The sequence below is a fragment of the Pongo pygmaeus genome, chromosome 16 (genome assembly GCF_028885625.2).
Source record: "Pongo pygmaeus isolate AG05252 chromosome 16, NHGRI_mPonPyg2-v2.0_pri, whole genome shotgun sequence".
NCBI lineage: Eukaryota > Metazoa > Chordata > Mammalia > Primates > Hominidae > Pongo > Pongo pygmaeus.
In genome coordinates this window covers 76,429,878-76,457,147 of record NC_072389.2, presented here as the reverse complement: position 1 = coordinate 76,457,147, position 27,270 = coordinate 76,429,878, and the positions used below count along the sequence as shown (strand labels likewise).

Sequence of the window (27,270 nt, the reverse complement as noted above, 5' to 3'; positions counted from 1 at the left end):
TGAAACTACCGTCTGAAAAAGAATCAATTTGTGAGATAATCACAAAGTATCAAGTGTTTACCCTCAGTCAAACACTGGGAAGAGTCACAAGTGAAATACATAAGCCTAAAGTGAATACACATGTCTAAAGTAAGTTCTAAGAAAACAAAATCAAGGCCAAAGTCTGCTATTTACTTCCCTATAAGATATGGCACTGGAAAGCATTGGAAGTAAAATACATAATAAGTGTTATATGGTGTGACAAATTGTCATACTGAATCTCATGAAACAAATTATGACTGGATCTTAATCCATTCAACTAATTCAAATAATTTTAAAAAATTTTTAGCCTATTAATTTCTGAAGTATTATTCAATTCTAAGTTGTCATCTCCACATTAATCCTATACATAACATTAGGCTACAAAAACTGCTCTACAAAGAATACCTGTTTTTCCCCAACAGAAGGACACGAAGACATCTCAGAGTCGAAAGCCCACTAATTTCTTCAATCTGGTTATCATATAAATCCAAGGATATTAACTTCTGTAGATTAGAAATATTTTGTATCCGAGTTATAAAATTGTGTTGAAAGTTCAACAAACGAAGGTGGTCTTCCCCATTGATGATAGGACATACGGTCAGCTTTTGTCTAGAAAAAATGTTAAAAAGTTAATTAGGTTATGATTCAGCCACCTACCTCCTCTTACAAATAGTAGTAGTCGTATCTTTGTGCTCCCATTCTATGAGGAGAAAAATATAAGTTGGACCACTTCCAACCCCCATGAACTAAGCGACCTATATTTCATTGTAAATCATTCACAAAAAAAAAGCCAATAGACTGACAGGGTTTATTATTAAAAGTATGTCTAAGGTCTCATTGTATTAAAAAAAACTCAAATATAAGTTATTTCACGTGAAATTGACTTAACATGAGAAAACATTCAACATAATTGCCTTTTGTGATAGAGGTTTAAATGGCTGAAAGAATCTTGTCACATAACCAGACAAATGCCCTTGGCATCAATCCACTGATGTAACGATTGCCCAGGCAACTAAGTCATCAGAGTTAAAAACATATAAAAGTCTCAGAGAATCATAGACTCTTGAGCCAGATGACATCTTCAAAAGAGCAAAAAATTCAGCCATCTATAGTTCACTTTGATTAAAAAAAAAAATTCATCCTGAGATCCATTAATGGCAAAGTGGTCCTTACTTAACTTTTCCTTAGAAACTAAGATTTTAAGTATATGTTTACATGCTCAACACTTTGAACTTTGCAGAACATTTAGAGTGCTACAGGGTAGGATGAAACCTTAAAAATATATGCTTTGAGCTATATTTAAAACAGTAAGCCTCTATTATACAAAATGTTGTAACATACTACATGTGAAGTAAATAAGTTCAGGGCCCTTTAAGAATTCTAGTAGTAAAATAATAGGGGCAGACAGGAGATCCTGTGTGATTCTACTCTGACAGGTTAAAATACAGCTCAAGGAAAATACAGCTTTATCTGAGTGTGAACAACTCTAATAGGGAAGTTTATTAGAAATATTCTCTTTCAGTAGAAATCAAGTTAATGAAAGCTTTAAAGAAAATATATCAGAGTGTTACTAGCATAAGTGAAACTATGACAGTGATCAGAATCTTCCTGATAAAGAGAAAAAAGATTCACAGAAAAAAAATAACTCAATGTTAATGGCTAACAAATATATGATGTTTAAAAATATAGATTCTGAAGAAACCTGTTTAAGATAGAGGAAAAGAAAAGGAAATTTTGGGCAATAGTTTAATTCTTTTAATGTGTGGTTAATTTTATAATTCATTTCATGTATTCAATTATTTTTTCACAGAATATTTAAAATTCACTTCACATATCCAATTATTTTATCACAATATTTTATCCAACTATTTTATCACAACTGTGATAAATCAATAAATTTAGTATATAAATTATAAACTAATAAATTGTAAGTATTCTACCTTAAAATTTGTATCTTTGTGCATCAGCTTAGCAAAAAATTTAAATCGTCTCACTTCTCCTGCTTCAGTCTTTTTCTTTTTCTCTTAGTTAAACTTACTGATACTCCCCAACTTCTATTTCATCCAATTCTTGAATCGGTCATCACTAAGATAGGAAAATAAATAACCTCCATCCTCCCTCTTACCTAAACTACCATAGATTGAAATAAAGTCACTTTCTCTGATTCTAAACACAGTGATTAAGTTCCAGTGCCAAGGCTCACTTGTATACTGCTTAACCCCAAAAACCCCTGTCACTCCAACAAAACAAGCAAGCAAACATACATAATAACCAGAGACCCACTGCCCTCAAGGGGAGTTTCTAGGCCTGCAAAACTCCTGAGTTGCTACATCCAACCTCATTACTGATACATCTATCGGACTATGCCTTTGCTTCTGTGTTTCCTTCTTGGTGCCGATAGGCTGCCTTCCTGGTACTCCAGGCCTAACCTAACTCCCAAAACAGCCAGAGCCTAGCTCTTCCAAGTAGTTCTTCTCAGGGTTGGATTCTGCCCTTGACCCCTCAGTCTCCTAGCTAAGAAGCTGCACAGCATGGCAGATATGCCTTCGGAAATCACTGACACTACCCACTGGCTCTCAAAAATGATCCCTGAGTTAGTTCCTTGCTGCTAGCCAAACTTACTTGACTGCACATCCTGGTTCTTGTCAAATGGTGCCTAACTTTATGATATCTTTGTGATTCTGCCATTTTACAACCAACTTTTGAAGCGGAGTCAGTTCTCTCAATCCTGACTTTCTTGATAAGCAAGTCTCTGCCTGATCAAAGTTTGCTTCTCCACCCCAGAGGCCCATGCTGTTAAGGATCCATCTTCACAATTGCCTGAGTCATCCCAAGCTACAAAGGAAGTGCCTAACTTGTTATGTCACAGTCTTACAAATACTGGCTCCTGTTAATGTCAAGTAACATGAAACTGAAGGGCTGAGGTACTATTCTTGGCCAGTCTTTTAAAGATCAAGAGAAAAGTTACCAAAAAAATCCCTCAAAACATTAAAATAATATCATTAAAGTTATAAATATTAGACAGCATTCTCAAAAACCACTTATACCGCAAAGATGTCATGAGAGATACTGCCCTTCAGTGTTACTTTTCCTACAAAAGAACATGTTAGAACCTCCAGCAGTTTTTCCCAACTATAAACACAGATAGTTCATTATAATTTGTTGTCAGGTGTGCACTGCTAAGCTAAAGGTATGCAAAACAGAGATGTTTTCTCTGCTGGTTATACCACTGGGGTAGATAGAGATTGGGATCCTTCATCCACCATGCTAGTGTGGATAGTTTCCTAGATGTAAAGATGAGGATCAAGTTCTAAATATATTCATTCATTAAAAAAAATTTTATCAAGAGCGTGTTTTGTACCAGGTTCTGTTCTAAATACCAATAATACAGAACTGGACAAAAATTTCTGTGCTTACGGAACCTATATTCTAGTAGGAGACAGACAATAAACATAATAAGTAAATAGTTATTATGTTATAAGGTAATAAATGCTAAGAAGAAAAATAATGAAAGCAGAGAAGGGGGCTGGAGACTTCAGTGTGGAAGGGGTTGCAATTTTGGAGAGGATGGCCAGAGAAAATCATCCCTGAAATGATGACATTTGAGCAAAGACCTGAAGGCAGTAAGGGAACGAGCCTAGAGATATGAGAAGGAACAGCATTCCAGGCAGAGGGAATAGCAAGTGCCAAATTCCTGAGGTATAATCACTCTTGGTGTATTCAAGGAACAGCAAGGAGGCAGGTATGATTGCAGCAGTGAGTGAAGGAGAGTGTAGGAAGAGATAAGCCAGTGAAGTAACAGGAAACTAGACTGGATAGGGCCCGGGAAGCTCATGTGAGGATTATATTGTAGTTTGTTTCTATACTACAATCCATTTTTCATCAATGTCATATTTTAGAATTGCTGTAGTACTCTTGTGAAGCATAGTCAAGCTCTTTTGTGTTATATAGATATAAAATTCCTCACCATACCACAGGAAGGAGAAGCAAAAAATTGGTAAAAAAAAAAAAAAAAAAGATTATATCTAAATAGGAGAATTGAATAACTGGGGAACAGGAGGAAGGAGGGAGACTTGCATCTTTCAAGTCTTGTACCACGTCTATGTATTACCTAGTCAAAAAAAAGAAAAGAAAAGAAATTGTCCTCACCTTTCTAGGCTCAACCTGTCTGAGTAAAGAATTTTCTCTTCAGAAGAACGTTGAAGAATAGGAAATGATGACAATGATGAGCTCACCAAATTAATATGATCACCTATTAAAAATGATATACAAATTACTTAATTAAGAAAAACCTTTGAAGTCTTGAAACTAAAGTCAGTATATTTGGAGAATTTTGGCACCATAAATATCTTATCTAGAAAGCATAGTTTCCATAGCTCTCCATATTTGAAATTAATTACTAAGCTGAATTTGTTTCTTTCCTTCTTAAACCTAAACTATGTGTTCCATGTATGCCAAATAATTTTTCCCTTGCCTTACAGATTGGTTGAAAGTACACAACTATTCCAGTGCTATCTTTATCCCTTTGTAATCCTGACTCCTTGTCTTAAATTCTAACTCTCTATAACTAAAATGATAGTCCCTCATTACCAGATATATTTGGGCCAGCACTATGACAGCCCTGCTGGATTCTGGATTTTGAAGGTGTCTTAATGTAAGAATCTCCAAATGCTGTTAAGGACCTCGTGGCAGTTTTCATTTCCAGCCCATATAGTTCTGTCACATTTGTTGTGGATGAGATGCATAGGAAATACACAAAAAGTAGTTTTGGATAGCAGATGTAAACCTCGCCTCATCTCTTTCTTTGTAGGTTCAGCCACTATTAGCAGAGAATATTGCCAAGATACCAAAGTGGATGTCAGTGAATCTAGCATACCGTAGTTAGGGTCCACAAAGTATATGACACACCTCTAAGGTTTATAGGCTGTTTGTTAGATGGTGTCCTTGCCATTATGCAGCTTTCAATCTAGCAGACTGAAATTAATAAATATACATATGAAATTCATAAATAGAACAACATACATACATGCAGAATAAAAAGAATACCTATTTGTAAGTTTGCACATAAGTGTGTCTGGTTATTTTTTACTTAATGAAGGTGGTTACAGACGGGTTTGGGGGGAGGTGAATATTAAGATATTTTCTAAAGAACTAGAAGAATGTAAATGGTCAAGAAGAAACAATGAGAAGTTCCAGAAATGAGGTAAGAATTTGAGTAATGGGTCAAATGTGACAGTTTGAATGCCAGAGGAAATCTACCATATTTTCCTCTATGAAAAGAAAATTTTCTGAAAGCAGCAACTGATGTTGAAATGCTTGAAGGGAGCACTAAGTATAATAGTAAAATAGAACATGATGTTACCACAGAATTCTGCTGTTGAAACTAACAAAAAGATGAAAACCAAATCTAGAAAGCTAACCTACTCTTTGGGAGGTCACCAGACAATATAATGACAACTTAAAAATAAGTTCTATATAAATCATATTAAAAAGCTATAAGGCAATGACATTTGCTAGCTTCCTCAGGTCTGCAAGGCATAAACTGAAGTATCTCACCCCTAGTTTCTTGAACAAAATAATCAGTGCTCACATCCCACTTTTCTGAATATTATGAAATATCAAGATAGTAATGATGTTCTAGAGTATAAGCATTCAGAATTGACATCCTATTCACCAATAAACTGATTTTCTGGCATGACCACATGCTAGCAGGATACCTAAAAGCAACCACAAGTCAGTAAATTGATTTGGAAATCAAGTCAAGATGGTTAAAAAAACAAAAACAAAACAAACAAAAACCAGTCTAAAGACTGACTGCAGTCTAAGAATTAACTAATTAAAGATTAATTGGTCAACTAAAGACAAAAGATTGAAAAACTCCAAGCAGCAGACAACCTCAGTTTCTCTTGTTAGCATTAGTTAGGTTTTTTGAACGATTTTGTTAAGGTTTCAAGGCAATCCTCAATTTTTAAGAGGCAAATTTAAACTTTACAAGACTTGAGATACAGAGGCAATAATCAAAGATTAAATTTACACTCAGTGAATAAAGGAATTTTATCCTTAAACGTTCTAGCTTTTTTTATACACAGAAGTCATAATCACTATCAGCACAATGAACTTAATATCAATGTGATATACTGCTTACAATAAATAGAAAGACATAAGAATGATTAGGGTAAAAGGCCTTAAATCTACCATACAACAAGACCTTCTAAATAACTGGGAACCAGAGAGATCCGCAGTTAAAATATCCACATATATGTGTGGGCATATAAATACCCACATAAAAACTACATTACTATGTGGCAAAATTTTCATCGTAACAGTTTGTTACTGTTTATTTCATTTTTCTTTCTTTCTTTTTGAGACAGGGTCTTTCTCTGTCACCCAGGCTGGAATGCAGTATGGCATGATTACTGCTCACTGCAGCCTCAAACTCCCAGGCTCAAGTGATCCTCCTTCCTCAGCCTCTCGAATAGCTGGGACTACAGGCATGTGCCACCACACCCAGCTAATTTTTGTATTTTTTTAACAGATGGGGTTTCATCATATTGCCCATGTTCAAGATGGGGTCTTGAACTCCTGGCTCAACCAATCCACCCACCTTGGCCTCCCAAAGTGCTGGGATTACAGGCATGAGCCACAGAAACTGGCCTGTTATTATTTATTTCTTATATTACTATTTAACTTACCAGATATGTAGCCCTTGTCTTCCCAATTAAATTTACAAGCTCCTTGGGTGATGGACCTCATTTTACATTCTTTATATTCTTGGTAAAATCTAAATTCAGTAGGCAATCAATAGACAAATTAATTGTTTTTCCAGTTTACTAAGATTTAATTGAAAATCTATTTTGTGTATGTTACTTCTGTTAAAAAAATCTCAATATAAATAGCATCTCAAAGTATTAAGAAGTATAATGGTCTAAATTTGGTAAGAATGTTCACTGCACTGTATGCTACATACACAGATGGCTGGATGGCTGGTTGGAAGTATGACTATATAGATGAAGAGATGGATGCATGGATGGATAAATGAACAGATGGGTGGATGGACAGACAGGTGGATGGATGGACGGCATAGTACATATTGCCATATATGTGTGTCCACTCAGTCCTGTTTTTGAGATTGTTTTGGTAACCAAAATGTTAACTGTAGATTTTCTAGTGATTTATCATTATCTTAAGAGCAAAGTATTGCCTCTTCCCTTCTACACACACATTTTAAAATTCCTAATTAAGGGATTTAATCAACAAGGTCAGGTTAACTGAAATTTTATTATATAGTAGTTCCTGCAATATATGGCGCTTATAAAATCTCAAAGACACAGGGGTAAACTCTTAACAATATTCTAAGAAGCCTAAAAGAAATCACATATCAAGTTTTAAACTCACTAGCTTAAATAAAATATCAAGTGTCTTTACTTTTGACTGAGAGTACCATTGGTTAATTTGTGTGGACAGGCTATGATATGTTTGATTAATTTTGAAAAATAAGAAATGGCCGAAATTAATTATAATGATTGGGTATCAAGATACAGTTTATTAGACAGACATCCCTAAACTTTTCCTGATGAGGTGCTACTTATAATTTTTCCAAAATTTTATACCCTTGGAAGTAAAATTTGAGTACAAAAGTCAAGAAAATAACTAAGTTGTGTGGCCTTCTTTGCACGAAACTGCCTGGAACTATGAAGGGTGCACATTGAAAGTAACCAGGTACACATTTAAGGCATTTCAAATGAGTATCCTGTCACAGAACCTAATTTTGAATAAATTTTTTAAATGAAAAACCAATTAGGTTTTTTTCCCTAAAGAGTTAATTCATACTGAATGGGTCATTACTTATGTATAAAACTTTATTCATCTCTCAGGTTCACAAAATTCAGTACATCCATACTATTTCCTCATTAGCAAATATCTAGTAATACTTTACCACTTAAATAAGCTTGCCTGGCCAGCCACCCTGAAATCTGTTTACTAACTCCCTACTCTAACTCAAGAAAAGCTTAGTGAAAGTACTTAATTTTGATTCATGATTTCGGGAAAACTTTTAAGATATTGTTATCAAAAATGTCAAGGAAATTGACAATGCAAGCATAAAAACCCTAGTTGAGGCTTCCCATCTATAATTCTGTACCTAAAACAGTGACCGGAACACAATACTTGCTTTATAAATAAGTATTGAACTGAATCAAAGAAGGCAAAGACAGATGCTTTCCACACTGTGGAACTGTCATGTCCAGCAATTGGCCAAGACAAGAGTGTAGAATGTAGGAAAGAGAAAAGATATGTCAGATTAGATGGGTCCAAGAAGTAGGTCCAGAAATAAAAACAGAGAGAAAATTAACCAATATTTAAAATCGCCATATGTTCCCACAGTAATAACATGAACAACCTAGAAAGGCCTATACTGATCAGCCCTCTCATATAAACTCCTAAGAGGTAGAGGCAGTTTTGTATATGTGGATTCAGAAGTGTTTAACATGAGCACATTACAGAAAGCTAATGGCTGTCAGCAACAAACCAAGATTCAAACGTGAAGGAACGTTTTCCTTGATTTGAAAAATATATTTCAGAAATATAACCAGATCATACGAGGCAGTATTTGTCAAAGGATGACCCACAAACCATATACCTCAGAATCACTTGTGACATTATTAAAATGCACATTTCCAAATCCCGCTCAAGACCTACAAAATCAGAATGGGGAAGATGGAGGGGGAGCACTAAGAATGTGCATTTTTAACAAGATCCCAAGTGATAGACACTAGAGTTTAAAGCCTTTAATATAAAATCTATAATTATATGTGATAGTAACAGGGAAAGACTGTTTCTTCTGTACTCCTGACTTTACATTCTTTCCTGATTTCCTTAATATTTGTGTTCCCATACTCTTACTCTCACTAATTAGTGACTTCCAAATACTGTTCTAATACGCTATTTGAAACATTCTTTTTCCATTCTCTAGTGTATAGCCCACCCTCAAAGTAAAATAATAACAGCTTTTTTCTGTATTGGAAATAATCTACTATGCTACATATATAAAACCAATGATTTAAAAAAATACCAAACCAATTTGGTCCCAGTGAACCATTTCATTTTAAATTCAAGTTTATTTGGATCTAGTAATTCAACATTATTAAACACTTAATATTATTCAAAGATGATGAACCACATCTGATCTCTACTCACTGACAATACCTTGCCTACTTGAGTAGTTTCTTTCAAGGTCATGTTGTAAAAGTCTACCGGGGAATGACGATGTGTCTTTATTTAGCTTGAATTCAACCTGAAAAACATTATTAAAGAAAAAAATATTTGGAGACGAATTTAACACCAAGCAGTGAAGATAAATTAAAAAATATATAATAACTGATACACATGGTACAATGTGGATGAACCTTGAAAACATCATGCTAAGTGAAAGAAAACTGACACAAAATACCACATTGGCAAATCCATAGAGATGGAAAGCATATTTGTGGCTTCCAGGCATTTAAGGGAAGCAGGGAATGGGAAGTAACTGCTTAATGGGTACAGGGATTCCATTTGGAATGATGAAAAAATTCTGGAACTAGATAGAGATGATGGCTGCACCTCTATCATTGTATTTTACCACCCACAAAATCAGGGTCAATTTTATGAGGTCAAATAAAAGATACTCCAAGCTGAGACACTTCCAATCCCTCCATGCTCTCACCACAAATACAATGATTAAAAGAATCATTTGCTACAAAAAAAGCACACAATATAAATAAAATGCTGTTGAAAAACATCACTGTTTTGATCATTATAATCCTTTTAAATGTCCTATTATAATATAATAAAATTGTATATTTAAGCCTTCTAAGAAAGGTTTTCACTTGATCTAAAACTGATATAAAATAATTATCTGGTGGGAGGACTGAGAAAAACAAAACCAGAACAACTTCTTATGATTAGCCACAAAAAACCCCAAATATGTATATCTTGAATAAATTAAGATGCTTCTAATGTATCCATACTATAAACATTATGTTGGCATTTGCATTATATCCTTAGGAATTATATGACCTAAAGGTATTTTCTCAGAATAGATGTCCACACAAGAGAAAGTGAATGGTTTGGAAAAAATATTTAGATGAGACACACTGTTCGTAGAAACATTATAATGGTGGAAAAGGATTTGTCCAGAGAAATCAATTAGGAAAGCTCTGGAGAGAATCCATTATGCTCAATTATAATAAATAATATTTTCAATTAATCTAACTGCTGTTTATTTGAGATGATCAAATTGTCTATTTTCTGAGTGTTTATCATTTTCATATTCATATATAATGTAATCAACAGCTGCCTCCTTGACTAATGATGTCTTTCCATTTACCTTCCTCATGCCTTTTCTTACCCTTCTTCATGCTGTTATGTGTGAACTCTGCCCTTCACTTTAGAGTTCTTCCAGTGACGCCTATTTAATAACTTTTTAGGACACACCTGAATTGTGATGGTTAGAGGTTTCCAACTTGGTCAAAGGAGGAAAAATCATGTTGTGTCTTGAGACACAGTGTGTAGAAAGTAAGTAAGTATAAATGCTGAGGTGAGACAGAAGGGAAAGAAAAACATGTTTATCTCAAAATCTCAAAAATTAAATCAAAAGCCAGAAATTCTAGAAATGCTAGAGACATTATGGGCAAATAGCCTGGGGGAAAAAAATCTCATATTCATATCGTAACTTCTAAATAACATTAAGTCTAATATGTGTCCACTTCTAACCTGTTTTTTTCTTCCCTGATTTTAAATGGGATGTGTGGATATGCCCTCCCAATTACCATTTTATCTAAGGTGTCATCAGTAGTGAGACATACCATTATTTTACCCTCTATTAAGAAAGAAAAAAAAAACCTCCCCAATTAAACTATGACATGCCATCAATTTTAAGAAGGCTCCTGATTTCAGAAATGTGTAAATATCACTGGGTGCGGTGGCTGTTGCCTGTAATCCCAGCTCTTTGAGAGGCCAAGGCAGGCGGATTGCTTCAGTTCATGAGCTCCAGAACAGCCTGGGCAACATGGTGAAACCTATCTCTACAAAAAATACAAAAATATTAACCGGGCGTGGTGGCATGCACCTGTGGTCCCAGCTACGCAGGAGGCTGAGGTGGGAGGATCGCTTGAGCCTGGGAGGCAGAGGTTGCAGTGAGCCAAAATTGCGCCACTGCACCCCAGCGCCCCAGCCTGGGTGATACAGCTAGACCCTGTCTCAAGAAAAAAAAAAAAAAAAAGTGTACATGTCAAAAAAAAAACCCTTACCTTTTGTAATCAATAAAATAACATTAAGTTTTTTAAAGAGGGCTATTTTAGCTTTATGTAGGCAGAAAGTAAGAACTAGCTTTAAACTGGAAATCAAAGCAAATCTACTTAAATTTTTCAGTTTAGAATCTATCTACACTTTAAGTCATGTTGCTATTTGTGTAGAATTTAAAACAATCTTCAATTTAAATGCCAACCTTCTTAAATCTTACTTTGTTTTTTTCAGGAAGGGGTGATGTTTGAATAACCAGATGAAGCCCGCAGTTCACCTGAAATGTAAGAATTAAACCATAAAATTTGCTCTTAATACACAAACACATATTTCCAAAAAAAAGGTACAAAGAAAAATATAACAAAAAATTAGAACACAATGCTCCATTTCTGTTTCTGGTAAATGATCTTGTTCTGAGGATTTGCTGAAAACAATAAAATCACATCTAAGAATTAAAAGGTTTCACTGATCTATTTTCCAAAATGTCGGCAGCAATTTAACCCTCTAGTTAGTACCTCAGGCTTTCGACATTTGCCATTCAGGTCTAAATAAACATCTCAATGAGACAGGTGAAGGAGGTGGGAGTCCCTAATGATAAATTCTCTTCACAGTTAAAAGGAAAATAAAAGAAAAAGGAATTGACTGGCCAAAGGAATTTAAATAAACCCAAGCCTTTCACAGCAGACCAGCTCCACCTTCTGGGGAGCCCAGATCCTGGACAAGACTTTGAGTACCCATCATACAATATTAAATTGTGCCTTGGTCCAGCCCACGAACCTCAAACCCTGGTCAGACAATAGCTTGAGTAGACCCAGCGGTCCCGGTCCCAATAATACAGCCCATCTCCTAGGACAAAGACGCCAGTCAGAAAGAGTACCAATGGGAAGAAAGAGAAAGTAGAAGGCCCAACTTACGTTGTTCGCAGCCCGGCCAGAAACAGAGCGATATTTCCCGGGAATCATGATAGGAGACAGTCCAGGTTCTCTGTTAGATCTGCCTTCGAGGTGACTCTACAGCGGAGATTCAAAGAGACCCGAAAGAGGTCATCTCCTAAGCAACCCGCTCAGGGTTACCATGGAAACGACCATTTCCGGTCTGGACCTCTCCCGATTCGATAGAGCCACACAGTCGTTGCAGCTTCTGGTTGTATTCGTGAGAGCCCAGTGTGTCACCACTTCCTCGTTCTATTTTCCCAGCCTCATAAAAACAGAGCGGTAGTATTGGGAGGAGGATAAACTGGGGAAGAGGCTGGCCACATTGGTTGCTATGACAACCACCACTTCCGGTCCGTTCCTCTTTACGGCCCACCTCAGCGCTGCCCGCGCGAAATTTGTATCCCTTTGCTTGTGTCCACTGGCTCCCGGGGAGCAGTGCAGGGAGGAGGAGGAGGAAGATATCAAAGAGCCCTCCCATTGGGGTCCCCAGATCGCCACTTCCGGTGACCAGAGGTAGGGAAGGAAACAATCCCGACACGGAGTGGACAGGTGAGGAGGGGAGGACTTGCCTCGCCGAGGCCGCTGCGAGGAGCGTGCCCAAGGGCGAAGGTCCAGGGAGCCCGGCACCCGCGCACCGAAGACGGCCGCCATGCCGGCCCGTTGTGTGGCCGCCCACTGCGGCAACACAACCAAGTCTGGGAAGTCGCTGTTCCGCTTTCCCAAGGACCGGGCCGTGCGGCTGCTCTGGGACCGCTTCGTGCGGGGCTGCCGCGCCGACTGGTACGGAGGCAATGACCGCTCGGTCATCTGCTCTGACCACTTTGCCCCAGCCTGTTTTGACGTCTCTTCGGTTATCCAGAAGAACCTGCGCTTCTCCCAGCGCCTGAGGCTGGTGGCAGGCGCCGTGCCCACCTTGCACCGGGTGCCCGCCCCGGCACCTAAGGGAGGAGAGGAGGGAGACCAAGCAGGCCGCCCGGACACGAGAGGAGAGCTCCAGGCAGCCAGGCATTCTGAGGCTGCCCCAGGTCCGGTCTCCTGTACACGCCCCCGAGCTGGGAAGCAGGCTGCGGCTTCACAGGTAAAGAGAGACCACCGAAGGTTGTGTAAGGACCCCTGGACTCTGGCTGGGCTCCTCCACTTAGTGTCACCTTGGGAAAGGCACCTCATCTCGAAAGTTCCTGTTTTCTAGTCTGCAAAGTTAGGGGTGTGCTTTAGAGGTGATCTCCAAGGTCCCGCTTAGCATTAACACTTTGGAATTAAATGACCCAGTTAATTCCTTCTAACTGCTCCTCCCCCAAAACACACACACACACACACACACACACACACACACAGTCTTGTCTTGCAGAGTAGTGAGTTGCTTTCACTCGCTGCTCCAGAGTTTTTAAATAGAAAGGGTTTAATTTGAGCCAATCTCCAGGATTGGAGTGCTTGAAACTGTGTTTGCATAACATTACATAAGCTTGAGGAAAATCCCTTATTTGTATCACAAATGATGGGGCGGAGGAGATGTGGAACTACAGATGAAGATGGAGCTTGCTAATAAATCCCTTCCCACCCCTAAGCTTCCTTTTGACTGATAACTAGCTCTAGCTGCCTTTAAGTTCAGTATCCCTGGTGAGCTGAATTTCCCCATCTTGCTCTCTTCTGCGTACTTTTCTATTCCTTCTAAATATTGTTTGCACTCATTTTGCATCTGGTTTCTACTACCTTCTTCCCCACTTAACCATTTTAAAGAAAACTTTCCAGCCTTCCTTGTGATAAACTTCAGCCTTACCACCATTACACAGATTAAATTATAGCAAGAGGTTAGTAATTTCCTCAGGGGTCTGTAATCCTTACTTAGGTCGGGTTGCCAGACCAACACTCTTTCTGCAGTACTAACCTGCTTCCTACATTGGGGTGGGTGTTTAAGACCCTTTAATGGCATCTTGCAATTATTAAGATAAAGAGCAAAATTATTAACCCAATTTACATGGCCCTGCATGTTTTTTCCCCCTGCATACCACACTAGCCCTAACCAAGGCCACTGTCCCTGTTGCTCACTGTGTACCATCATGCTGACCTTTCAGTTCTTGGACATACTATACTATATTACTTCCTACCGACAAGACTTTGCTCAGTTGTTCCATGTATTATAATATCCTGGAACTATGCCCCTCCCACTCCCATCACTACCAATTAAGTCTTTTTCCCTTAAAAATCAGCTAAACATCTTTCCCCTTGATCCCTTAGTTATGTACTCTCATTCTTTGTGTACTCCATGTGATTCAGTAGCACAGATACTTCAGTAGCACTTACCATAATTGCCATGAAATAATTGTGTAGTTTGCTTAATATTTGTTTCTCATATTAGAATGTAAGCTCCATGAGAGCTAGGATCATGTCTGATTTCTTTGCCATTGTATTGCAGTGCCTAAAACAATATTTTACAAATTTAAGTAATTCAATAAATATTTATGGAATGATTACATGACTATAAGAACAAATTTTTGCATTATAATTGAATTTTCAATTATCTGCCAGTTTCCCTGCTCACCAAGCTGTATACCTGTCAAGATAGCTGTCCTTTCCTTGAACCATCTGTCCACCATCACCACCTATGCAAACTTTGCCCAAACATATACATCCATATACATATATATGTGTGTAGCAAGAGAGATAAATACTAAACATGTGCCACACACATCCCCCTACACCATTTTTCTTCTTCATAATTACACAACCTAATCAAAAATTGGGAGAAGAAAAGCCAAGCTAGTCAAACAACCAAAGACTTTGTAACCCATAAAAACTAACCACTGGGAAACAGATCCAGCATACACAATAAATCTGTTTTCCATTTAGTAAGTGTAACCAGCCGACATTTATAACAATCCATAGTACATTAATATACTTGCTGAATTACTAGAAAGCTATGTGTGAGTTCTAAAATAGTCACTTTAAAAGTATATAAGGTTAAAAAAAAGATTTTGAGTTGATAGCAATAAATGTTTAGCCTGGTCTGGATAAAGAACCCTAATCACGTCGCTAAAAAATTGGCTTGTCTATCTGACTTCTTCCCCCACCTAATGTTTTTCTTCCCAATCCCAGGACTAACTGTCTAAAAATCAGATTTCCAGTCATTCTACAACATTTATTGAAGAGCTATTGTAGACACTGTTCTGGGTGCTTGGTGCTATATATAGATAAATATAAATATGAGTGTTACATATCTTTAGGGGGCTTCCGAAAAGACAAGACACCACTTCCAAGGAAAGAAAGGGGCTTGATTATTGTTTTCCCTTAACTGTTAATTTTGCATTCCAACTGAATTTTTTAAATTGTTTACTTGAACTATAGCAAATACACACAAAAGTGAACAAATCTTAAGTGGACAAGTCATTAAATTATCATAAACTGAACATGTGTAACCACAACCCAGGTCAAAGAAACAGAACATTGCTAGCACCCCAGGAGTCCCTATATCACCTCATATCCAGCCCCTCCCCTCTCCTCAAAGGTAGCCAAGTTTGCTTTTTTTTTTTTTTTTTGATTTCATATAAATCAAATCATACTGTAGCCATTTCCTGTGTCTGGCTTCTTTTGTTCAACATTACATTTTTGAGATTCATCCATATTGTTGCATATAACAGTAGTTCATTTTCATTATTATGTAGTATTCCATTGTATGAATATACCAAAATTTGTCTGTCTATTGTTGAACATTTGGGTTGTTACCCATTGGGGCTATCATAAGTAATACTACCATAAACTCTTGTACATGTGTTTTGGTCCACATGTGCACACATTTCTGAGGATATATACCTAGAATTGCTGGGTCATAGTATTATATTAAACTTCAGTAGATAATACCAAATAGTTTTCTAAAATACTTGTACCAATTTACACTTCTACCACAAGTATGACAGTTTCCATTGTTCCACATTCTTGCCCATACGTGGGATTTCTAGTCTTTCACATCTGAGTCCATTTGCAGAGTGTGTAGTAATGTTTTTGCTTTTCATCCCCTGATTACTGATGAAATTAGTAAGGAAACACCTTTTCAAATATTAATTGGATATTTGGGTAGTCTTCAGTGACATGCCCTTTTAAATGTAGCCCATTTTTCTGTTGGATTGTCTGTCTTTTCTTGTTGATTTAGAATTTTTAATAGATTCTACCTGGAAGTCCTTTTTCAGTTAAATGTTTTTATCTTCTCCCACTATGGGTTGCCTCTTGGTTCTTAATAATGTCTTTTGATGTACTGAAGTTCTTAATTCTGATGTAGTCCAAATTACCAATAATTTTCCTTATTCTTAATACTTAAATCATTTTACTATGCTGTTTGTAATAAACTTTGTTTTTACTTTCTATATTTAGATCTAATTCAGAATCGATTTTTGTGTTTGGTGTGAGGTAGGATTTAAGTTTCATTTTTCCCAACATTGATACCCATTTGACTCAGCATCTTTTATTGAAACTACTAGCATTTCTTCTTGGCCTTGCAATGTCAGCTTTGTCATAAATCAAGTGCCCTTTATATGCATAGGTCTATTTCCACATACTTTATTCTGTTTCACTTATCTGTTTGCCTAAGCAAAAGTATCACAGTGTCTTATATAGCTTTATTAAGAATTAATATTCAATTGATTAATACCTCTTACCTTGTTCATGTTTGTGGATATTTTGACTATGTTGGGCTCTTTAGATTTCTAGATACATTTCAGAATTGGTTTGTCAATTTTCACAAATTACCTACTAGGATTTTGATTATGACTCCATGGAATTCATAAATGAATGTGGGAATAAATGGCATATTGACAATATTGACTCTTCTAATCCATGAACATATATCTCCATTTATTTGGGTTTTTAAATTTATCTTAAAAGTGTTTTATGGCATTTGATGTAAAGGTCTTACATATCTTTCATTAGATTTATTCACAGCTATTTGATTTTGCTACTATAAATGGTATTTTAAATTTTATAATCTATAAGTGTATATTGATAAATTAATTTTTGTTGAACTTGTATCCAAAAACCTTGTTAAACTCACTTATTAATTTCAATAGTTTATAAATTTTCTTCAATTTTATACATGTACAAAAATATCATCTGAAAAAAGTGTTTGATATTCGTGTTTTTATTTCGTATTCTTCCTGTTGCACTGGCTTGAACCTCCAGTACAGTGTGGGAACAGAAGAGGTGAGGGGAATCCTTTTCTCATTCCTAATTTCAGAGGGAAAGCCTTTAATATTTCCCCATTTGATTATGATTTTTACTATAGTTTTTTATAGCTCTCTTTGTAATAAAAAGAAATGTTCCCCTTTATTCCTGGTTTAGATTATAAATAATGGTGAATTTTATCAAATGGTTGTTCTGAATCTATTAAGGATAACATTTTTATTATGTTAATATAGTAAATTATATTGATTGGTTTTAAAATATAGAATCAAACTTGCATGGCTAAAATAAATTCAGTTTGGTCAAAGTGCTTTATCCCTTTCTCATATTGCTTAATAAAATATTAGCTAAAATAAAATATTTAGGATTTTTGTATCTGTGTGCACGAGTGAAAATGGTCTACAGTTTTTTTCTTTCTTGGAATGCTTTTCTCAGGTTTGGTGTGAAGATTATGCCAACAGATTTGGAATTGTTCTCTCTTTTTTCATTCTCTGGAAATGTTTATATAAAATGGCATATATCCATTAATAAATTTGGTATTAATATTTGGTAGAACTCATTGATAAGACAGGAGTTTTCCTTTTGGAAAGGTTTTTTATAATGGATTCAATTTCTTTGTTATAAGGTTATTCAGAGTTCTTTTGTTTATCCATTTTGATAAATAGTATTTTGTTTATCCATTTTGATTAATAGTATTTTTTAATTTGTCTGTTCCATCTAAATTTTTAAATGTATTGACACAAAACCTTCATGATAATCTTGTATTTGAAAAAAATTCTGTTTGAGCTGAGGTAATTTTTGCTTTTTCATTTTTTCTTGATCAGCTTCACCAGAAGGTTTATCAATTATTATTTTTTTCTTTTTTAGACAGAGGCTCACTCTGTCACACAGGCTGGAGTGCAGTGGCGCAATCTCAGCTCACTACAACCTCTGCCACCTGGGTTCAAGCGATTCTCCTGTCTCAGCCTCCCGAGTAGCTGGGATTACAGGTGCCTGCCACCGTGCCCAGCTAATTTTTGTATTTTTAGTAGTGATGGGGTTTCACCATCTTGGCCAGGCTGGTCTTGAACTCCTGACCTCGTGACCCACCTGCCTTACCCTCCCAAAGTGCAGGGATTACAGGCGTGAGCCACTGTGCCCCACCGGTTTATTGATTTTTATTAGTCTTTCCAAAGAACAAACTTTGCCTTGTTGATCTTCTCTCTAGAATTTTTTTCATTTATTTCACTTATTCATTATTCCCTTCCTCTACTTTTTAAAATTTTGTCCACTGCTCTGTCTTTAACTTCTTAAGAAGTTAAATTATATCATTGATTTTCAGAATTTTTATGGTGAATGTTAAATGGCGCAGCTAAGTTTCACAAGCTTATTTCCCAAATGTAGAATTCAGTAGAGTGGTGTTGATAGAGGAAAATCTGGGTCCTTACAGGGGGCTATGTTAGAGATATTTTGTGGAATACTTTTTGTATGATATTAATAATTCTAACCTAAATTAAGCCCAATTAATTTTTCTATCCTAATATATGCATTAAAGATTTTAAGTCCCCACCTAACGTGGCTTTACTGAATCTTACAAGTTTTAGGTATGGAGTATTTTTATTATTTAGTATAAAATATCTAATTTCCATTGTCATTTTATCTTTTATTCGTGGGTTAATTAGAAGTATATTTTTTAATTTCCATATCTCTCGGCATTTTTTAGTTAAATTTTTGCAATAGATTTCTAGGTCAATTACACTACTGCCAGAGAAAATACAATATATGGACTTAACCTTTTGAAATTTGTTGAAACTTGTAACATGCCCAAAATAGTTTTTTAAATGTTCCATATGTACTTGAGATGAATGTGTGTACTGCACTTGGATAGTGTTCCACTGATGTCTATTAATCATGTTTAAATTTCCTATATCCTTTTGGAATTTTTATCTTAATTAATTACTAAGAAAGTGATGTTGCAATCTTCCACTGCGATTTTGAATTTACATATTAATCTTCAAATTCTACCCATTTAGTGGTATATATCTTGAAGCTATGTTATTAGGTTATTAGCAATGTTATTAGGTATGTATATATTTTGAAGCTATGTTATTAGGTTACTAGCAATGTTATTAGGTATGTATATATTTTGAAGCTATGTTATTAGGTATGTAGTGCTAATATAGCAACACCAGCTTTCTTTAACTTAGTGTTTGCATAGTACATCTGTTTCCATCCTTCTACTTTCAATCTTTGTGTCCTTAAAAGTTTAGGCATTATTCTGTCTTATGGTTACCCCATTGAAGAGAATGTATCTTTTTTCCTCTGGCTGCTATTAAGTTTTTCTCTTCATTTTCCAGTTTTACTGTAGTGTGCATAGGTTTGGTTTCTGTTGTTTTTATTTTGATAAATAGAAAGGGTTTATAGTACTTTTGTAAAGCCATGTCTTAATGCCTTCTATCCATTTTGATAAATTCTCAGCTGTTATTTATTCAAATATTGCGTCTGCCCCATTTTATGTTATACGTTTAAATCTTATCCCCTATGTCTGTTATGACATTTTCTGTATTTTCTATTTTCCTTTTGTCTCTTTCTGCCTCATTCTAGATATTTTCTTTTGACTCATGTTCTAGTGGATTAATACATGCCTGGAAATTCTGCCTCTGAGCTTTTAATCTGAAGAAGCAATCAGATATCTACACAAGAGATTTATGTTCAAATATTTCTAGTAATATGGATTGTTTTAATAAATTGTAGTATATCTGTATAATACATTCCTATGTGGCAATAAAAATTATGATTTAGAATATTTAATAACAGATTACATATAAAATAAGTGGGAAAACTAGGTTATAAAGCATTATATTATCTCAATTTTTAAAAATACACAAAAAGACAAAAAACATCAAAATATAAAGTTTTAGCTATGGATTGTGAGATTATGACTAATTTTTAGCTTCTTTTTGCTTCTCTGTATGGTGCAAATTTTTGCAGTAAAAAATGTATTATTGTTATAAAGGGAATAAAAGTTATTTTTTAAGCCCTGATTAAATTTCTAAAACTCTATTTCATCCAGAATACACCTTTTTGTAAAGAAATATGTGTTTATTCTGGATTTTGACAATGCTTGGCTTAGAAGTAGATATAACTAGTGAAAATTGGTCATGATTTAATAAACGTGGAGGTAAACCCTTTAAATAAGATTCGTGTTACAAAGGGACTCTTCACAAGAATTTCTTTACAAAGTTTCTTTTTTTTTTTTTTTCTGTGTGTGTGTATGTGTGTGTTTGAAACAGAGCCTCACTCTGTCGCCCAGGCTGAAGTGCAGTGGTGTGATCTTGGCTCACTGCAACCTCTGCCTCCTGGCTTCAAGCAATTATTGTGCCTCAGCCTCCCGAGTAGCTGATGTGCCACCATGCCAGCTAATTTTTGTATTTTAGTAGAGGTGGGGTTTCACCATGTTGGCTAGGCTGATCTTGAACTCCTGACCTCAAGTGATCCGCCCGCCTCAGCCTCCCGAAGTGCTGGGAGGCGTGAGCTACTGTGCCTGGCCACAAAGTTTCTTTAACTTGGGTATCAATAGCCTATGGTACAGCCACCAAAGACACCTACTAAAATATTTTTTCAGTGGTTTGAAGGCAGCTGCCACTACTGCTAAACACTTTAATTTTGTTTTCATTTCTCTGTCACTTACTTTCTCTCCTCCCAGGCCCTCTTAACTTTTCCAGATATCTTTTCTTACCCTCTTCCACATAATCTCTAGGTACCCTGTCTTGTATTACCTTTTACATATCAAAACCTTCCTTCTTTCTACCTCTCACCCATATTAGTTCCCCCACAAATCAAATTTCACCACCTGGCACAATAGCACACACCTGTAATCCCAGCACTTTGGGAGGCTGAGGCAGGCGGATCACTTGAGGCCAGGAGTTTGAGACCAGCCTGGTCACCATGGTGAAACATGGTCTCTACTAAAAATACAAAAAATTAGCCAGGCATGGTGGCAAGCACCTGTAATCCCAGCTACTTGGGAGGCTGAGGCACGAGAATTGCTTGAACCCGGGAGGTGGATGTTGCAGTGAGCCAAGATCATGCTTCTGCACGGCAGCCTGGATGACAGAGGGAGACCCCTGTTTCAAAAAAAAAAAAAAAAAAAAAAAAAAAAAAAAAAAAAATTCTATTTCACAATGTAGTTTTTCTCAGGAAAGTATTAAAAGTCACTTTTCTTATTAAAGGAGACTTCTATAAAGTATAAAGAACAAATGATTAGGTTTTCTAGAATAATATGACTGCTAAGATATCAAATAAGTTAATACTGATAGTATCATCTCGGTTGGGCGCGGTGCCTCATGCCTGTAATCCCAACACTTTTGGAGGCCGAGGCAGGCGGCTCACCTGAGGTCAGGAGTTCGAGACCAGCCTGGCTAACATGGTGAAACCCTGTTTCTACTAAAAATACAAAAAAATTAGCTGGGCATGGTGGTGCCTGCCTGTAATCCCAGCTACTTGGGAAGCTGAGGCAGGAGAATCACTTGAACCCAGCAGGCGGAGATTGCAGTGAGCCGAGATCACACCATTGCACTCCAGCTTGGGCAACAAGAGCAAAACTCCATCTCAAAAAAAAAAAAAAAAAAAAAAAAAAAAAGTATTATCTCTTCTAGCTGTTGATTTAAGAAAAAAAAAAAATAGTTGTAAGCAAATAGCTTATGCATTCTGGCTGACCAGAATTCATGATTTATAAGTGAAAAAAGACAGTATGGCAGAATTCATAAAAGGTTGGACGATAGATTCACCTTGCCTAGGTTCAAATATCAGCCTTACTAATATGTGACTGAAAATTTTCAGCTATACTGTTTTACTACTTGTAACTTTTGAAAGATAAAACCCTATAAGGTACACTTTAATATGTTTCTCCTCTGATTTGTATTTTTAGATTACATGTGAAAATGAAGTTGTGCAAACCCAACCCCATGCTGATAATCCATCTAATACTGTCACTTCAGTACCTACTCACTGTGAAGAAGGCCCAATGCATAAAAGTACACAAATTTCTTTGAAAAGGCCCCGTCACCATAGTGTGGGTATGTTTTGACTCTTCAATGGATTAAGCAATTGAATTGATCTTTTGTATATTAAAGATATATGAAAAGCAAAGTCTAACTCATAGGTACTTATGCTTATTCTCTTTCAGGTATTCAAGCCAAAGTGAAAGCGTTTGGAAAAAGACTGTGTAATGCAACTACTCAGACAGAGGAATTGTGGTCTAGAACTTCCTCTCTCTTTGACATTTACTCCAGTGATTCAGAAATAGATACAGACTGGGATATCAAGAGTGAACAGAGTGATTTGTCTTATATAGCTGTACAGGTGAAAGAAGAAACATGTTAAAAACTCAACATCAAATGCTCTGATGTGCTATAGATTTTCAAATCTTTACTCACATAATTATCTCTTTGCTATTGTAAATCTTTCACTTCAAGATAATTTGACAGTTGAGTATCAGCAAAATTTGTTTAGCTCTAAGGCAAAAGTTTGTTTGCTTGCCAACACAATGAAGATAATCCCTACCCACAAACATCCCTATTCTCTACTTTCACCTTTTTTTTTTTCTTTTAATCCTTTTGGTAGAAATCAGGTTACAAAGCAAAACCACAATATCAACATTTCCTAATCAAAATTAAGCATTGAATATTTGTTTAAGCTTAGTTCAGAAGCAATGCTCCTACGGGACTTGACATTTGCTAGTTAGAATGTCCCTACTCTTCTAAATAATTTGAAGGTATAGAGCAGTAACACAGGAACAGTGAGCACAGCCAAGCCTGACACTACTAAATGATTTGGTAGTGAAGCCAGGACATCTACCCTTGACTGTTTTTTATGGTATTTATTTATTAGTTTGTCCATTTGTAACATGTATAGATCTGTCCTGTGAGCATTTCTGATGAATCTGTGGTTCTTACAGAAATTTTTCAAAGGGAATCAATTTAGAGATAGGGTTTTCATATACTTACATTAACTTATTAATGAAATCTGTTTGCATCAGTGCTTACTGCAACACATTAATTAGCTTGATTAATTTAGATTAGAATCATTAACATCATGAAAAATAAAAGTACTACATTTCTAACTTATTCCCATTGCAGGTGTTAGGTTTTTTTTCTGTCAACACCTCTCTTTTGAATTCTACATTTGAGAAATAAGCATGGAAATATTAGCTGCCCCGTCTGCCACTCACCAGGAAAAATTTCTATGGCAATTTTGTACTATGAAGTAAACTGTTACAACAGTTTCTGAGAAGCGTACTATAACTCTGATCTTCCATTGAGAATAACAAAAATAAATATCAATTTTACACCTCATATATCTTCTTAGTTCTGGATGATTAGAAGAACTTGCATGTATTTTTATCCTAGAAGGTTTAAATAATACATCAAAGTTATTTTCTTCCAAATGTAATTTTATGTCTGCTTTAAGGAAAATAAAATATTAATAGGAGTTGTGAGCCTGAACAATGATTGTGTAAAAACATAGCATTATTATTACTTTCATTATTGTTACTGCTATTTTGACTTGAATTTGAGATGACTGTTTTTTGTTTGCTTGTTTTAGAGACAGGGTCTTGTTCTATCGCCCAGGCTGGAATATAGTGGTGCAATCATAGCTCTTCGTAACCTCAAACTCCTGGGCTCAGATGATCCTCCCACCTCAGTCTCCCAAGTAGCTAGGACTATAGGTGTGTGCCACCATACCCAGCTAATTTGTTTTTTAAATTTTTTTGTAAAGATGGGGTCTCACTACATTGCCCAGACTGGTCTCAAACTCCTGGCCTCAAGCAATCCTGCCAACTCGGTCTCCCAGGGTGCTGGGATTACAGGCATGAGTCACTGGATCTGGCCTGTTTTAAGAGAGCATTATGTTTTAAAATGAATCACATAAATCTTCTGAAGCTAAATCTCATCAATAAGTACCCTTTGAGCTTTGAAATAGCCTATCTCCTTAATTCAAACCATAATGAAGTTACACGCCCATTTGTCCCCAAATTTCACTGCCATGAATCTACTTCATTTCTACATGTTAAACAGTTTTGACAGCCATGTCAACACTTTTTTTTTACTCTTCACTTAGTTTTCTTCTTCCACCAATTGAGTATTTATGCTTGATTTGTTGATTTACATGATCTCATAATTTATTGTGTAGTGTTTCACTGCCCTTCACAGTAAAAGGAAATACTGGCTTTATTTTAAATGACGTATAAGGAACTTATAGTTTATATTATATTGTTTGATTTTTGACAAATATTTTTAATTTATTTAGTTGCTAGATCAGTTTAGTGGGGGAAAAAGTTATATTTACCTTAGTACCTCCCATATCATTATTCAATTTATTTATTCATAAGTATTTATCAAACATATACTCTGTGCCAGACAAGTGTTCACTAAGGATACATTGGTGATTAAGACAAAAATTCTGTCCTCTTGGCGCTTACCTTTTGGTGGGGGAGCCAGACAACAAGAAAATGAATGGATAATTTGAGATAGTGATTAGTGCTTTGAAGAAGATAAAGCAGGAGAAGATGTTAACTGAGGTAGGGGGAGAGGTTTGTTGAGCTGTTTTAGATAGGGTAATCAGAAAAGACCTCTCTAAGGAGAGCATATATGATCAGAGACCTGGATATCAGAAGGAGTGACCATGCAATGATCTGAGGGAAGAGAATTCCAGGTGGTAGGAACAGCAGTTTCTCTGGTGTGTCTGAGGAACAGTAAGAAGACTAGGGTGGCTAGAGATAATGAATGAGGCAAAGAATGGTAAGAGATGAAGTTGGAGTGGTATATAGGACCAGACCATGTTATGGTATCAGAGGCTACAATCTGGAATTTTTATTTTATTCTGGGCTTAAATTCTATTTTAAATGTATTCTTATGACTGGTTTAATTATCTGCCAGTATTTATTTCTTAAACCTACTTGGAAAAGTAAGTTTAAAAAATCATTGGACTTTAGGTGAAAGAAGAGAGACAGGTCAAGAGTATGTGAATGTAAAGCTTATTCGGTCAAAAATATTCCTCTGTGGGACTTCTGGAAAGCTGCAGGCTTACTGGCCTAAGGAATCAGAGGTAGGAATTCAGTGCTGCCAGAGTGAAAAGTGATGGGGCAAGTCATGGAAAAGAGGAAGCCAGAGGGAAGGAGACCCCAAATCTCATAAACTCCACCCAAATCTCTGACTAATCATGAGCTATGCCTGTGTTGTGACCTCTGGGGGCCCGGCATAAAACAACGGTTGCAAGGCTTAGCTTAGCTGCTACTCATCACAGTGGAAATGGAGTTTGGAGTTTGAGTCCAGCCAAGTTAACCAGATGTTAAAACAAAATTCAAGTGTTTAGGAAGAAGTTAACAATTTATCATCCAAAATGTCCAGTATAATTTAAAATTACTAGTCATGTGAAGAAATTAGAAAGTGTGACCTAATATCAAGACAAAAAGGAATCAATAGAAACCAACCCCAAGATGACCAGAAGTTGGAACTGGCAGACAAGAACTTTAAAGCAGTTATTATAAATATATTCCAAGCGGAAAATGTAGTCATAATGAAGAGACACGAGGAATCTCAACAGAGAGATGGAAACTAAAAAAAGAACCAAATGGAAATTCTAGAACTAAAGCAGACAAGCTATCGAAACTGGCACAAGGAGAAACAGAAAGTCTGAAGTGCCTATATCTGTTAAAGGAATTGAATTTGTAATTATGATCATTTCCACAAAGAAAACTCTAGGCCCAGACGACTTCACTTTCAAATTCTATCAACAACATAAGAAAGAATACCAATCTTATACAAGCTCTTCCAAGAGAAAAGGACTAGAGAACACTTCCCATCTCATGAGTTCAGCATTAACCTATTACCAAAACTAGGCAAAGACATTGCAAGAAAAGAAATTATAAACCAACATCCCTTGTGAAGTTATATGTGTATCTTAACAAACTATTAGCAAACATATCCTGCAATATATTATATACATAATACATCACATCTAAGTACAGTTTAGCTCAGCCACACAAGGCTGGTTTCACATTCAACAACCAATCAATGTAATTCACCATATTAAGAGAACGAAAGAGAAAAATCATGTCACCTTCATCTTACTAGATTTAAAAAACATTTGACAAAAGTCAACATCTATTTATGATAAAACCTACCAACAAACTAAGAATAGAAAGGAATTTACTTTCTTCACCTAATAGCAGCCATGACTGTATGCCACTAAATCCATAGTTAATGTTCCCTTACAGGCTTTATCCCTAGATCAGGAAAAATGTGAAGATGTCCATTCTTCAATACTTTTATTCAACATCATACTGAAGATCCTAGTTGGTGCAATAAAGGCAAGGGGAAAAAAAGGAAAGAAGGCAAAAAGGAAGAAATGGCAAAACAAAATGCATAGATGTTTAAAAGGAGGAAATAAAGTTGTCCTTTTTTTAGAGATGATATGATTATGTACATAGAACCTCCTAAGAAATCTATTAAAAAGCTACTAGAACCGATAAGTGAGTTTAGCAAACTAAATGTGCAAAAATCAACTTCATTTCTATATGCTAACAATGAATAATTGGAAACTGAGATAAAAAAACTGGTTTCATTTACAATATGGAAAATGCAAAGAATTTATTTATTTATGTATTTATTTATTTTGAGACGGAGTCTCACTCTGTCGCCCAGGCTGGAGTATAGTGGCGCGATCTTGGCTCGCTGCAAGCTCGGCTCCCTGCAAACTCTGCCTCCCGGGTTCACACCATTCTCCCACCTCAGCCTCCCAAGTAGCTGGGACTACAGGCGTCCGCCACCACACCTGGCTAATTTTGTTTTCGTATTTTTAGTAGAGACGGGGTTTCACCGTGTTA

The 27,270-nt window shown here is 36.1% G+C and overlaps 2 protein-coding genes across 5 annotated transcripts in view; one reads left to right on the top strand and one right to left on the bottom strand.

The window, feature by feature from the left end:
- Window positions 1-12,721, bottom strand: part of LRRC49 (leucine rich repeat containing 49) — a 154,213-nt gene extending 141,492 nt beyond the window's left edge. Inside the window, exons 1-5 of one of the 4 annotated variants that reach the window (XM_054451461.2) lie at window positions 12,216-12,721; window positions 11,522-11,578; window positions 9,226-9,313; window positions 4,171-4,273; window positions 427-630 (exon numbers count right to left, since the gene is read on the bottom strand). In XM_054451461.2, the coding sequence (XP_054307436.1) occupies window positions 427-630; window positions 4,171-4,273; window positions 9,226-9,313; window positions 11,522-11,578; window positions 12,216-12,263 (500 nt within the window). In that variant the 5' untranslated portion in view covers window positions 12,264-12,721. Of the gene's footprint in view, window positions 1-426; window positions 631-4,170; window positions 4,274-6,713; window positions 6,803-9,225; window positions 9,314-11,521; window positions 11,579-12,215 lie in introns of those variants that run through there. The other 3 variants (XM_054451462.2, XM_054451463.2, XM_054451466.2) reach the window with 3 other exon arrangements.
- THAP10 (THAP domain containing 10) lies at window positions 12,488-23,893 on the top strand. The gene is made up of 3 exons (XM_054451468.2): window positions 12,488-13,314; window positions 22,312-22,459; window positions 22,570-23,893. The coding sequence occupies exons 1-3, from the start codon at window positions 12,886-12,888 to the stop codon at window positions 22,764-22,766; spliced, it is 774 nt and encodes a 257-aa protein (XP_054307443.1). The 5' UTR covers window positions 12,488-12,885; the 3' UTR covers window positions 22,767-23,893.
- The last annotated feature ends 3,377 nt before the right edge of the window (window positions 23,894-27,270 follow it).